The sequence below is a fragment of the Branchiostoma belcheri genome, unplaced genomic scaffold (assembly GCF_001625305.1).
Source record: "Branchiostoma belcheri isolate BF01 breed outbred unplaced genomic scaffold, Haploidv18h27 scaffold14, whole genome shotgun sequence".
NCBI lineage: Eukaryota > Metazoa > Chordata > Leptocardii > Amphioxiformes > Branchiostomatidae > Branchiostoma > Branchiostoma belcheri.
In genome coordinates, this window is record NW_017802824.1 from 2105698 (window position 1) to 2120717 (window position 15020).

Consider the following 15020-nt stretch of genomic DNA (forward strand, 5'->3'; position numbering starts at 1 on the left):
ACATAATGTAATCGCCGACTTTTGCGACATTGTATCAACAGATGATGTTGAATGACATTTTGGTCATGACTTAAATTATGCGATAAGCAGTATATTTTTGTCTATCATTATCACAAAAATGCGATATCTTTTATATAATTTAGCACGAAAATTATGATACTTTTTATTCTTTATGCGGATTTTACGACGTATCGCAAAGGCCATGACGTCAGTGAAGGAGAGAACAAAATGGCGCCTTTTGGATAAAAATTTCCTGGATTTTGTCCATTTTTATTTCACAAAACTACCCACTTTAGAGGACGCTTTGCTGCTTTGGTTATATGTTTACATTCCATTAGGATTTATTGAGTGTTTTTGACGCAGTGATCCAGCAATGGACTACGAATTCAAGCTAAAAACGGCCGCGCAAAGGGAGAAAGTAGAGGACCTTTTTGACTACGAAGGATGCAAAGTCGGTCGAGGAACATACGGGCATGTATACAAAGCAAAGAGAAAAGACGGGTAAGTTTATCATCGCCAATCGGAAAATGTTGTGTAAATCATAACTCCGAGGTGTCGGTCCAAATTCTATAATCTTGTGATTGCCATATACAAACTTAAGGAATATTAGTTATTGACAGGATCATCATCCTTTCAAAAACATAAGTTTTTCCAAATTATGATCCTGTCAAATTTAAATTATAGTCCACGCCATGGTATTCTATCATAATTGACAGGATGAACATCCAATTAAACCAGCCAAATTCTACGATAATTACATTGTACAACATGTTTTTTTGTGAATGCTGCAAAATTATTGACTTTACATATATACATATGCATTTAAAATGCATATGTATTTTTGATATGTTTCTTTACGTGCCCACAGGTCAGATGACAAAGAATATGCACTGAAGCAGATAGAAGGTACTGGCATCTCTATGTCAGCATGTCGAGAAATTGCTGTAAGTATAATTGTCATGTTTGCAAAGTCATAAAAAATAATATTACAAAATATTGACAAAATAACATGATTATTATTTTGATTATGTTTGTAACAAGCACATTAAATATACAATGTAACTTAACATGTATGCAATAGCTTTGTATGCAAGGACTTTTAGTCTCGTTAGAGTCATTTATATAACTGGTTAACTTAGATATAAAGCCCTTAATTCTACATGTTGAATGTACTGGTTGTAACACAATTTGTATTTTAATGAGTCTATCATTAATTGTGTGATAATTTTATATGAGTCTAATTCTATTTGTTTGTTGACAGCTTCTCCGAGAGCTGAAACACCCAAACGTGATCACCCTACACAGAGTTTTTCTGTCTCATTCTGACCGAAAAGTATGGCTTCTATTTGACTTTGCAGAACATGATTTGTGGGTAAGTAAATAAACAACTATAATTAAGTTTTTTTCAAGAGTGAAACTATCATAAAACCATCACAAAACAATACAAATGTTATCACTGTCTATTATTTCTATATTTCATGGTGCTCTTAAAAATCGACCTGAACTTTTTTGTATACTAGTATCTTTTTTTTATCGGTTGGTCTTATTATTACCTTCGCCAAGAATTGGAGAAGGTTATGTTTTCGTGGCCGTGTGTGTGTCTGTCTGTGTGTCAACAGCATATCTCGAGAAAGCTTAGATGGATTATCTTGATATTTGGTAGGTGGGTAGGTCTTAATGAGAGCTTGAACTGATTAGATTTTGGGCCCCCTAGCGGCTTGTTATGGTACTGCAGCTAAACTTCCGGTTTTGATATCTCAGGATCTAGACATGCTAGGGTGACGAAATTTAGGTGGTAGGTAGCTCTTGTGCTAGGGAAGAAGTGACATCAGTTTGAGCCCCCTAGCGGCTTGCTCTGGAACTGCAGGGCTATCTGTTTGAAAATATTCAAAAGAGGATAACTCAAGAACCAGTTGACGGATCGTCGTGATTTTTGGTATGTAGGTAGCTTATGTGATGCTTGATGTAATTATGTGACAATTATGCAAATGTGGATGTGATTTGCATAATTTATGGGGATATTCTATAAATCAGCTGCATTCCATGATAGGACTATTGAAGCTTGTGAGAATGGTAATTGAGAAGGAGAGAAGCACAGGCAGATATTGATTATGTAAATGAGGACTTAATAGCATAATTAATGAGAAAATGTTATAATTCTGTAAAGATAACTGCCTGGAATTTCATACTTGTGGTATTTGAAAGTTCAGTGAAGGTAAACATCATTAAACATGATGTATTTAAATCAGGACCTTATTTGCATAATTTATGAGGAAATAATAGAATGGCACCTTTTGTTAATATAAGACTGTCTTTTGGTTGAGAATATGATAAAGACTGATATAATTCATGGAAATGAGGACCCTATCTGCACAATCAGGGGTAATAATCTATATTTGTCAGCCATAAAGATTAACATCATTTGGCGAAGGTATGAGATCGCGGAACTCTAGTTACATGTAATTCTGCTTAAGACAGTACATCGTATTAGAAAACGCATATATAAGACTCAAAACAATGCCAAAGACTGCCAGAGTTGAGTACTAGTATCTTTGCAAGTTGTATAATGTTATGGCCCAGTCTTAATGACTCTAATGTTGCATATCTCTTTCTTAACATTGCAGCACATTATAAAATGGCACAGAGCATCCAAAGCCAACAAGAAGCCTGTTCCCATCCCCAGACAGATGGTCAAGTCCCTGTTATATCAGATTTTAGATGGCATCCACTACCTTCATGCCAACTGGATATTACATAGAGATCTGGTAAGGCCTTGTCACAAACCACAATCACTGTTGCCTGAGTGTTACAGGTCATTTTCCCCATTTTCTGCAAGAACAATTGACAATTGTTTACCTTCGCAGAAGGAATGTGTATTGTTTTTGATCAGTCTCCTCTGCTGCTCCAAAGACATAAGGTCAATGACCTGGACCAGACGACTGTCACCATGGTAACTGATGCTATAATAGACACCGTAAGGTGTTGGATTACATTATGTGGCAAGTTGGAGGGACTGGTCACCATATATATGAATGTGTTTTAGTAAGAATAAACAGAGCAGTAGTTTGTTGGGCTAGACTATGTGAAGGTAAACATTATGCATTTGCTTTGTTTTTCTTTCTAGTTGATGCATTGTGACAATGATCTTAAGACAAAACGAGCTGTGTTAAAGATTTTTTGTTTTTTCTTGTTTGACCACATCCCATGGAGTTTCCATGTACATAGGATGATAAAGAGTTAGATTAAAAAATTCTTAAAGCATTCTTTTATGACTTGAAATAAATACTTTTGTTGTTGCTTTTTTCACTCAGAAACCTGCCAATATCCTAGTGATGGGTGAAGGACCAGAGAGGGGAAGAGTGAAAATAGGTACACATCTTTTCATTTGATGTTAATTCAGTGAGGAACTGACTCTGTGATGCACCAATGAACTCCCATTGACTTGTCTTTCCCATTTGTGCTGCCCCCTTGCAGCTGACATGGGATTTGCACGCCTGTTCAACTCCCCACTGAAGCCCCTAGCAGACCTGGACCCGGTGGTGGTGACATTCTGGTACAGGGCACCTGAGCTTCTGCTGGCGGCAAGACACTACACCAAGGCAATAGGTATGGAGAGGTGGTTAGCATAGCAGATGTGAGATCAAGAGGTTACGGGTTCGATTCCTGTCATTCTTGGCAAGACAGTACGTCCTTGGCTATTCCCATCTTGGCCCCAGTCCAGCTTTTTATGTTTACTGAAGGAAAACAATTTTTTTTTGTTCAGTTTCTTCTTCTTCTCCAAACAAATAAGGTCAATGACCTGAACCAGACGTCTGTCACCATGGTAACTAGTGTTGGGTTACATCATGTTGCAATTTTATAGCAGGAGGGATTTAGACTCCTGTTGACCATACATACATGTATGAATGTGTTTGAGTAAGAATTAACAGCAGACCATACTATATCATATACTATCACTTGAAGGTAAACATTATATGCTTAATTTTGCTTTGCAAATGTTATCTTTCTAATTTTAAAAGCTTTTATTGTTTACTTACAGATATCTGGGCCATTGGATGCATCTTTGCAGAGCTGTTAACATCAGAGCCAATCTTCCACTGTAGACAGGAAGACATCAAGACAAGTAACCCCTACCACCATGACCAGCTGGACAGAATATTCAATGTCATGGGGTTTCCACAAGGTATGACAAAAAAGTAGAGACTTACTTGTATCATTGTTACATGTACAAACTGTTGAATAAAGGGGCCTTATGTACCTGTAATATTTTTGCACCAAAAATTGAAATATTCTAATGATGATGATAACATGTTGTAACATACTGTCTTGATGACAAGAAGCCAGGGAACTGGAAATTATTTTGTATTTGCCGTACTTAACTTGTATATTCGAGTGTTTCATGTCCACTTCTATACCTCAAATACTGCGAACAAATAATTCAATGACTTTCTTTTTTCTGCATCTGATGCCACTGCAGACATAAACTTTCGCGAACATGTCTATTTTTCTTGCAAAATTTTGCCTCTGTGAATATAAAGTGATTTACAGTAAGACCATGGTTATTTTTGCTACTACAGAAAAAGACTGGGAAGACATCAGGAAGATGCCAGAACATGCCACACTGATGAAAGACTTCCGCAGATCACAGTAGGGCATTTCAGTCAAAACCTTTTTTTGAAATTTCAATGGTACAACATGTACCTGCACCAATGTAGATACATGTATGCAGAAAAAAGTACAATGTATTTCGAGCTCTTCAATGTGTATCTCCTTTTTACAGAAACAGAATACATGTATTTTGCACATAAGTAATGTATTGTACTTTTAGTATTATCTTCCTTGCTTTACTGTTGTACCAATCTGAGTATGAACGTTGAAGGTTTGATGAAAAATATTGTTCTGTGTTCTGACCATGTTCTGAACAAACAGTAATCAGATGCCTTATTGGTCGGTTTTACCGAACATGTCTTCCAGATACCAAAACTGTTGTTTACTGAAGTACATGGAAAAACACAAGGTCAAAGCTGACAGTAAAGCATTCCATCTGGTAAGTTAGTATTATATGATTGGGTAGCTACTCATAGCTTAGATTTAGATTTTGATATGTTAATGAGAATAATGACAGTGATTCCTTAGGTTTACTTGCTTCAAGTTATAGGTAGAAAATGCATAGTTTGTATCATGTATTTTTTCTTGTTGAACTTGGTGGGAACCTTAACCAAATTACGTGGATAGGACAATTTTTTTCTGGTGGTGCGCCTACAATGTAGATTTTTGCTGGTGCGCCCAATTGTGTTGGGTTAACGTTGGGAGCACAGTGCTCCTAAGTCAAAAAGTTAGTCTGGAGCCGTGATTTAGGAGTAATTCAGCAGTGTTTGGGGCGTGTTCAGGGGTCAAATTTGACTCAAACCTAACTCAAAATTGTTTCAGTTCATACCCAAATTTACCTCAAATTGGTATAGAGGCGTGGCCTAAATCTGGTAAGACTGCTCCTGAATGTCAGTCGATTTTGGGAACAAATTCATGGGAAGGTTGTGAAACTGTGAAGGGGCTTCAATCTTACATGTACATTCTTTGATGCTGGATCTTTTGTAAGTGGTGTCAAATGTCCAAGTGGCTAGGAAAGCGGACACGAGATCGAGAGGTCACGGGTTTGATTCCTTGCACTCTTGAATACCAGTTGTAATTAAAGATACATACAGAGTTTAAGAATATCAGTAGATTGTGTGTACTGAATGTGTCTCAGCCTATGGTGTATTTGTCCTGCAACCATACAGAAATCATAGAATGCTGCCACATACATGTAATACATAGCAGTGCTGCTACATGTTGTATCTATATGCTTTCTTGCAGTTATCCAAGTTGCTGACCATGGACCCCACCAAGAGAATATCATCTGACCAGGCCATGGCAGATCCTTACTTCATGGAGGACCCCCAGCCTACTTCAGAGTAAGATACTGGAAAAATCAACCACTAGGCTGGCCAATAGAGACATACAATTATACATGTACATTGGGTTCTCTGGTGTGAATTTGGAAGAACTTTTGATTAGTACAGTTGCTTATGAATATTTGATGTGTCAAATTCTAAAGTAACTGATAATTTTTGATAAGGATTAAAAATACAATTGGAGTGGGCTAGAGCCCTGATTTTCACCCATTGGGTTAATATGTTTACCTTCGCAATTGTTTTTGCTCTGTTCTTCCTCCTCTTCTCCAAACAAATAAGGTCAATGACCTGAACCAGATGTCTGTCACCATGGTAACTAGTGTTGGGTTACATCATGTTGCAATTTTATAGCAAGAGGGATTTAGACTCCTATCTGACAATATATATGAATGTGTAAGAATTAACAGAGCAGACCATATGCAAAGGTAAACATTATGCATTTGCTTTGCAAATGTTACCTTTCTAGTACTTTACTTGAATGATGCCATCAGTCCCAATTCCCGGCTCAGTCCATGTTTTACTCTTCCGTAGTGTATTTGCGGGTGTTCCGATCCCGTACCCCAAACGTGAGTTCCTGACAGATGAGGACAATGATGACAAGACGGACACCAACAAGGTACATGTATGTCCATAGCTTCCTCCTCTTTCTGCACCACACCACTGACTTATGTTGGCAGCACAGAAGGTTCACGTTTACTTTGCTAAATGTGTCATTAGAAAAATATTTAACCAACCAACCAACCAACCAAAATGAAAAATCTCAAGTTTAAAATCCAGACTACATACACAGGGCTGGAAATACTGGGTGCATGTGCACCTTAGTGCACCCAAATTTGGAGCTGTGCACCCAATTTTTTTCTGTGGGTGCACCAGTGTACCCGAATATTTTCGTAGGTTTACGTATGTAAAGATGTTAAATGTATAGTAGTATACAACATATTCGTAATATCTAAGGGTCAATGAAATAATAAAATCATCATTCATTATTATAGTACCTTTATGTACAAATTAGTTTTTGCTGAAAATTTGTTTGTGCACCCAATTTTGTAGGTTGGGTGCACCAGTGCCCATATTACCCAAAACGAATTTCGAGCCCTGATACCCGTATTGATGCAGGTACAGTAAAATTCAAAATTACTAGTCTTTTACCAGACAAATTTTACCTGCACCGCTCAGAATTTAGGAAGTATGTATCACAGGAAACCATTAATTTTCTATTATTTCTAGTCAGTAAAGCGAATGAAAATCCACATACATCTACATTTTTGTATATAAACCCAGTGCATGTACTGATGTAGGTAGACATCAGAAATGCCTACACATACGTACAGCTCCAATTTCACACTAAAAACACACTAACCTGTATATGCAGGAGGTATTTCAAGCCCTGATTGTACATGTACATATGTAGGTACTGATCATTACAGTGAAATGTGTATCCTGTATAAAAAATATATATATATATATAATAATCAGGACTATTGACTGGACTTACAAAATTGAATTAGCTGTAAACACTAGAAGTTGTGAACTGTTCTAGTTGCCAGCACTTACACATTCATGTAGACCTTAATGATGAAAACACAGCCTGCATTAACCAACAGAGATTGTGTATTTTTTTAATGATTGGGCATAACTAGCCTTAGATATATGGTATACAGGCAATGTTTTCATTGTACAACAAAAACTAGTCTTACTAAGATAGAAAGAAAAAGACCAAAATGTTGCGTTACTTCCTGAGTACATATGAGTGATAAATGTTTTGAACCATTTAAGTCATGATTCCAAATTACGTACACTTAAACAAGCATTTCATTAAAAATTCAGTCATTCAAATTTGAAAGAATTGTTAGCAATCTTGACCACTTTAATTTTTTTTAAAATGTTTGTATGCTCAGGCCTGCCAGTTTTAGAAAAAAGTTTTATTTTTTTGGCAGGCTTAGTTGTGAATCCCTGAGTTCTTGAATGTGAAGAAAAAAGATGGTAGAACAAATTTGATGTTGTTTTTCAATTCAGGGATCTGACGTATTTTGTTTTCTGATTTTCAAAACAGACAGAAAAAAGGCACATTCTTTAAATTTGATTCTTGGTAACATCTTGGTCTTTTTAGGTCAGAATTGTACATTTTTGTGCACAGTTTAGCTTGAAGCAATCATTTCTCCAGCATTATAATGATGTCATCACATACTGAATACTGTCTGTACTTCCTTTGGTCATGAACTCACAATTGTATGAACATCACACGTACTCTTTAAGGCTTCTTGTACATAATATTTTTATTCCAATCTTAATGTGGCTTCTGCTTATTCTGTAGCTCAATGAGAAGTAGACACATCTTCAAATTGGCCATATTTTTAACAAGATTTTTTAGGCCACACTGACTTAATTTTATGGATGACGACCTCTTAAGTCCCCAAAACCAACTCGAGAGGGCGAATAAAAAAAAGATCACGCAGGAAAAAATGCTGCTGAACCACAGGAATACAAAGCTGTGAATTGTGCATTTGCAGTAGTACATATTTAACTACTTTCACAACAAGCTGGCACATGCAGGCCTTTTGTAGCATTTATAAGATTAAGTCTGCATCGTACTGAGTCCTGTTGAGCCTTGGTTGCCTGCATGTTAGCCTGGGTGCCATCCTCCGTAGTTACCGCTCGCTGGTGTCCTATTGTCACTAGCTACCATGGATTACAGAGGATGGCACACAGGCTTGAACCTCCGAAGTGATTTTTTTTGAGACAGGCAAAAGTCAACGCACACACGTATTTTATCCATAAAATTGCTTTAGTGTGGCCTGATGCTGACAAACATTAGCATCAAATTTCATCATTTTTTGTGCAATTTTTTGCACTTAAAATGAGATATTTGCAGTCGGCCTGATTTCCTACATTCCTTGTGATTCTTTTAACATAACCAGTCCTGCTTGCTTAGCATTACAGAGCTCGAAGAACTTTCCATCTACACGCGTGCAAATCGCTATCAAATGTCGTGCAAAACGCAGTAAAAGCTGTGCATTTCTTGATGAAAACACATGCAAAAGCTGTGCAAGTCTTGTTTAAATCTCTTTCATTTCTCTGGTTTGAATCTCGTAACTTTCGTGTAATTGTGTGTGGTTATGCAATATGGCCACTCTTGGTTGCAGCTACATGTAATTAGTGTACGCGGCTCACACGACTTTTGCTCAGTACCTAACCACGTGTTACACGGCTTTTACACGGCTTTCAATCGCAATTTAAACGCGATTTACACGACTTTTGCACAATAAATTTCAAGTTAAAAACCTGGTACAAAACGCGTGGGAAGGGAAGATAATCGAGATCTGTACTGTAGCATTACAAAACATCACAGTCATGTGATGGCATCATATCATGCTTATTAACACAATTGCCTCTGCCTAGTTTCTATCTCTTTTGATTTATCATATCTTTTATTACCTTAATTGTATGGGTAATGTTAAGTTCGATGTTTAAGTTTGCAAGGGCCTTGCCACCTCACCTTCCATGTGATGCTGGCCAAGCAGCCTCCATTTGCGTTGTTATTTTTAGTAAATATCCTTTCTTCCATGTTGACTTTTGGAGTCCCCTAACATGTACAAGCCAGCATTCACATACAATGTACCAGTCAGTTTCTCTTTTAAAAACACCATTTTGTTCACTGCCAAGTGCTTGTAGTAGTCTGTGAATTGTCATTGGTAGAATTCATTCCTTTTAAATGATTAACATTGTATTGTAGGAAACAAGACATGATAACTTGTAATGCATGCTGATGATGATGCTTGTTTCCAGTTTTAGTAGCACTCAAAATTCTGATCTTCTATTGACTGGCTTTGGTAGTTTAGAACCAGAAGATGCAGCAATATTGTGAAAACACACACGAAAAAAGATTGTTTACAACAAGCTTTGCAACAACCATTTCTGTGCTGGTTTCTGTGTAACAGTCATGTCATCTTGCTGCATAGATTTAGACCACCTTTTTTGAGATGCCCTTTTCCTCAGCTGCCATGAAATTTTGGTGCCCCCTTCTCTCTTGTTGCTACGATATTGTAGAGAGTTACTGCACTTCCTCAGAAGCAAGGCTTCCGGGACTTCCAGGTAAACAAACCATTACATCACAACGGGAGCCAGATCCCATCCTTTTCTGTACGTGCATTTATCAGCTTCACTGTGCTGCATCTTTTCAGAGTCTCTAAAATTCCGCTTTGAACCATCCTGTGCTATTCTTGTGACTTTGCACCTCACCCAAGCACTGTAGAACTACAAAAAGAGAGAATCGTTTGCTCAACGTAAAATTAAATTAAAAAAAAAAAATACAAATTCTTCTTTCCATAGCAAGGCATGGCCCTTCTTTGTTGTGTTAACCTTTTTTTCATACTTACTACTGTTTATTTTATGATAGATACTGCAGTTTTGGTAGAGATTGTGCTAGCTATTGTTTAGGTATAGAATGTGTGATTGAATGTTTCTCTCTATATTGTACATGTTGATTTTTAGTGGAAGTAAGGCCACAATTGTTCCTTTGTGCAACTCTGGTCCATGTAACTTGACTGGAGGCAAATACACTGTCCAACACACATCTTGTAGCAAACAAGGAGATCAGAGAAGCCATTCTGATACTCCAGAGCAAGACAAAAAAACAACAACGCTTTCTTGGGGCAACCACTACAGTATTGTTGTTTTGCTGTTTGACTGCACAAAATTGGAGCAGCTTGCTGCCCTGTTCAATACCCACCGTCTCTCAATCGAGTTTAAAAAATTGTTGGTGCCCCTTCTTTTCTGTGCTACATCATTGTAGAGAGTTACAGCAACCCTCGCTCAGAAGCAAGCCATCTCGTCATTCAAGGTAACAGAGACAACTTCTTCACAGGACTCCTGTCCACGTACACCTTCTTTATTCTGGTTTAGCGACAAGAATGATGAGAATGAAATCTTGGAGTCCTATTGTTGTTCACTACAGTTGTAAAATCTTAGCTTTGTTCTGTAAATGTGTTGTTAGTAGGAATAGGAAACAAAGCAGTTTTTTTAATACCATTGCAAATTTATTACTCTGTCCAATCATTTTTACTGGCCATATATAAAATTTTTCCGTCTTGATAGTAAAACAGTAAATCTTAAGTTTGCATTTCAGCAAAATGTATATCAGAACATTTTACAGAAGGTTGGAAACTTGTTTGTTTTTACATTTTCTATCATTAGATGAAGTTAAAAGTAGTTTAACACATAGTTTTAAAAACACTTTTCTATTCTATGAAATGCACCTTAGTTTTTGAATGAAATCGATAAATTATTAAAATTTTTACTGTGTTGATCTTAAGTATCAAACGTCAGTATGTAATAAACAAAAACAGATGAGCTTTCGTGCAAATCATTGAAAACTATTTTTTTAACTTGAGAATTTTTTTATACAATGTTAAGAATGAGGACAGTCTCTGTTTTTAAGTCAAATTGAAAATCATCTTAGAGTAGTGAAGAAAGTTAGTAACTAAGACAGATATATTTCACACATACAGACAGATACGTAACATTCTTAAAAATGTTTTTAAAAGTCCTTTGACTTCCTAGGCCATAGTAAGGTCAATGGAAATATAATAACTGAATACACATAATATGAATTACAATTCAAGTACAGTAAATGTTAAATTGGTTAGTTTGTATACTTCAGTGTGTTTCATCAGCCTTTTGACCAACCTCTAAGTTAGAATAACACTAACAGCAGTTGGAATGAATTAGACTAAGCAAGTAGTGTAGTCAGAGGTTTTGCTTTCCATTCTATATCGAGGAGGATGTTTTGATGATGTTTATTTCTGTGGCCTTTACTTCCATTGTTCTTGAGAATGACAATTTTCCACATGTATAACAAAGATGACCCTTTGGTTGTGATGTTTGATGTTGTAAGAAACAGAAGGAGCGAGTAGAAACAGGTAAAAACCCCTGGTCCCGGGCCGGGGTTCGAACCCACGACCTCCCGGGCACGAGCTTTAAATCCTGACGCCCAAACCACTCGGCTAAAAGGTCGACCGATCGGCCGGGTCAGTTGGTAGCGCCTATAAACCCCCCCCCTGTTACACTACTCCCCCCTTTTTTCAAGATTCGTATGGTCTTGACGTACGTCAAAACAGGCCGATTTAAGAGAACATAAAAGAAAAATTCAATACACACAGTTTTTGTATGCTTGTGTGCATATGCAATTTTTGTGCCCGCTTGATGCAAATTGGGTCTTTTTAATCAATCATATAATATATAATCCATGCAAATGGTGTCATTTTTCTGTATGTTTGAAACTGAATTGTCAAATTTTGTATTTCGTTATATTGCTGACAGTTTGGAGAATTTTTAATTTGATTTGTCAAAAACATTAATAAAGCATTTCACAGACATCAAAACAATCAATTGTAGCCAACCATAATCACCAAATCAGCACATTTTCACAATTAGTGACAAGGGGAGTGTATATAAAAATTAAAATTGTATACATGTAATTGTTTTCAGTTATGAAATAAAAAAAATTAAGACATACGATTTGTGAGATGGCTCCACATCCTTACTGCAGCATTAAACGTTCACAACCAAAGGTTCAAACTGCAGACAAGCAGCCCCACTGTCCAGCAGTACCCCCTTGCTGCTTGCTTGTGTATGACAGTCCACAGTGCAGCTCCCCTGTGTTATCATCATTTTGCAAATGTCCTTCATTGTCCCGATTCGCTCCTACTACAGCAGACAGCTGCGCAGGACCAAGGGGGCTCGGGGAGCCACGCCCCTCCGGCCAAGCGGGTCAGGATAGCCCCTCCCACAACCACCAGCTCCGGAAACTTCTCTGGATCTGAGTACCAGGTTAGTGTTCCGGATTAGCAGGTATACATGGGGTAGCGAAAATTAAGAAATGCACGGCGTGAGATTCTTATACACACTGAGGTTGGATCGTTTGTGTATTTCATCCCCTAGCCATATGCGTGCACATAGTATGCACTTTCGTGTACAATGTATCTGCAATTGGCCAAATAGAATAGTAAATGAAGAAATACACGGCATGAGATTCTTCTCCACATGGAGCTTGGATCATTCGTGTATTTCATCCCCTAGCCATTTGCGTGCACATACTGTGCACTTTCGTGTATCTGTAATTGGCCAAATAGAATATTGGGGAGTTGGTCCATGGCCACAAAGGAGTACACATAACCGAATATGGCCTCCTGAACACTGCTGAACTGCCCCCAACCATGGTTAGGTCAGGAGCAAGTGTTCAGCGAAGGTCGGCTACTGTTTGGCTGCACCATCCGAATGTTTCAAAATGTTTATAACATTCGGATGTGGACAGGACGTTCAGCTATGCTTGGCTGGTGTTTGGGATTAGGTCAGCAGTGCTTGGAGCGTATTTGGGAGCCAAAATGATTTTCATCTCAAGTATTCGATTCCATTACTCCAAAACATACATATCAGGACACTGCCCACCCTAATATTTTGAAGACTTTGCCACAATTTTTTTCAGTTAAGAATAGACACTGTTGGTTTTGTATCTGACTTTTGTCGATTTTTCGCCTGCAGCGAAATTACCAAGGGAACCAGGGACCGGGCCATTCTGGGCAGAACCAAGGCACTATGGGATATCAGTCCTCGGGGTCATCCACTCACCCCACAAACACAACATCGTACGGCCAGCAGCACAGATATTAGAACATGTGGAGTGCAATAAAACACTGTTAGACCTGACGTAGTGCTGTGTACCGGTTTGCTGGACCGGTTCCGGACTTGTTTATTAGGTTCAAGTCCAAAAAAGCCTAAAAGGCAAGAACCAGTTGCAGACTTATTACAAAATAAAAACATGTCACATGCCCCTTTTTGTTCCAACCACCTAAAACCATCCATAGATTGCAAAATCTGTGCCGCAAAATGAAGAAAACTTTGCCATAGGGCATTGTCAAGTGTCAGCCTCCATGTTACTAGTATGTGGCCACAGTTTTGCCCAGACAACATTGCAAGGTTGCCAACATGCAATTTTGTATATGCCATGGGTGTAGGTCTGAACTTGCAAGTCAGGAACTGAACCTAAACCTCTGGACTTGAATCCGGACTTGACAAAACTCTGATGCAACCAAGCATCCGACGAAAACCGTGAAACCATTTTGCACAGGCGCAGTATGTACGTTCTGTCGGCATGTTGGCTTGTGTACAGTAGAGAATTTTTTGTTTGGTTTAGAAAAACTTTCGAAAATATAGAATGCAACTTAGTAATACTATGTCAATGGTCTCACAAGTTAGTTATTAACTAAGGAAACACTATACTACATTTTATGGCAAGGTCATTGCCAGGACATTAACACTGCCAGAATATGAGAAGTATCTACATGTATCTTTTAATATCAGTAAGATGTGTCCTCATTTTGCCATAATGTTTCCATAAGTAAAAATCTTTCTGTGCATTGTCATTGTTATCTGTATCTGTTTTGCCTGCAGAACTGCTCTTTGTTGTAGCGCACCAGCTAATAGTTTCTTCAGACATAATGCCACAATGACTTACTTTTATGGGTGACATCCTCTGAAGACCCCCAAACAAGTGCGCGCGGGCGAATAAAAAAAATTCCAGCCAAACAAAAAGCTGCTAAAACCACAGGAATACAAAACTGGTATGGTGGATTTGCAGTATACATTTTGTGTTGTACCTGTAGCGACTTTTACAACAAGCTGGCACATGCTTTTGCAACATTTACATTTATGAGTCAGCACTATACTGAGTTCCTTAGATTTGTGGAGCCTCGGCAGCCTGGGTGCCATCCTCCGTAGTTACCGTAGACTCCCTACTGTCGCTAGCTACCATGGACTACGGGGATGGCACTCAGGCCAGAGCCTCGGAGGAGGTGATTCTTTTTTTTAGAACAGGCAATAATCAATGCACCAGCGGATGTCATCCATGAAATAAAATCAATGTGGCCTAACACAAAAAATCAAATTCAGTCAAACAATCTTAGCAAAGCAGAAAATGTGGCAATGGGAAACAAGTGAAGAAGTTTAGATATACTTGTATTTATCCTTGAGAAAGCCATCACTGTCTATGGTAAGATTTTTAAGACTCACAAC

At 37.9% G+C, this 15020-nt stretch overlaps 1 protein-coding gene across 1 annotated transcript; it reads left to right on the top strand.

The window, feature by feature from the left end:
* The first annotated feature begins 185 nt into the window (after window positions 1–185).
* On the top strand, window positions 186–13740 carry LOC109464611 (cyclin-dependent kinase 8-like). Its single transcript, XM_019761622.1, has 15 exons — window positions 186–501; window positions 869–944; window positions 1262–1372; window positions 2625–2765; window positions 3312–3369; window positions 3475–3606; window positions 4040–4183; window positions 4578–4647; window positions 4966–5047; window positions 5854–5951; window positions 6483–6573; window positions 9999–10043; window positions 10744–10791; window positions 12663–12779; window positions 13491–13740. The coding sequence occupies exons 1-15, from the start codon at window positions 374–376 to the stop codon at window positions 13617–13619; spliced, it is 1470 nt and encodes a 489-aa protein (XP_019617181.1). The 5' UTR covers window positions 186–373; the 3' UTR covers window positions 13620–13740.
* The last annotated feature ends 1280 nt before the right edge of the window (window positions 13741–15020 follow it).

Bases quoted from the DNA above. Each gene is read 5' to 3' on its own strand.
- LOC109464611 (XM_019761622.1), top strand. From the start codon at position 374: ATGGACTACGAATTCAAGCTAAAAACGGCCGCGCAAAGGGAGAAAGTA. The intron at 3,607-4,039 runs GTATGGAGAGGT...GTTTACTTACAG, and splicing joins ACACTACACCAAGGCAATAG to ATATCTGGGCCATTGGATGC. The intron at 4,184-4,577 runs GTATGACAAAAA...TTGCTACTACAG, and splicing joins TGTCATGGGGTTTCCACAAG to AAAAAGACTGGGAAGACATC.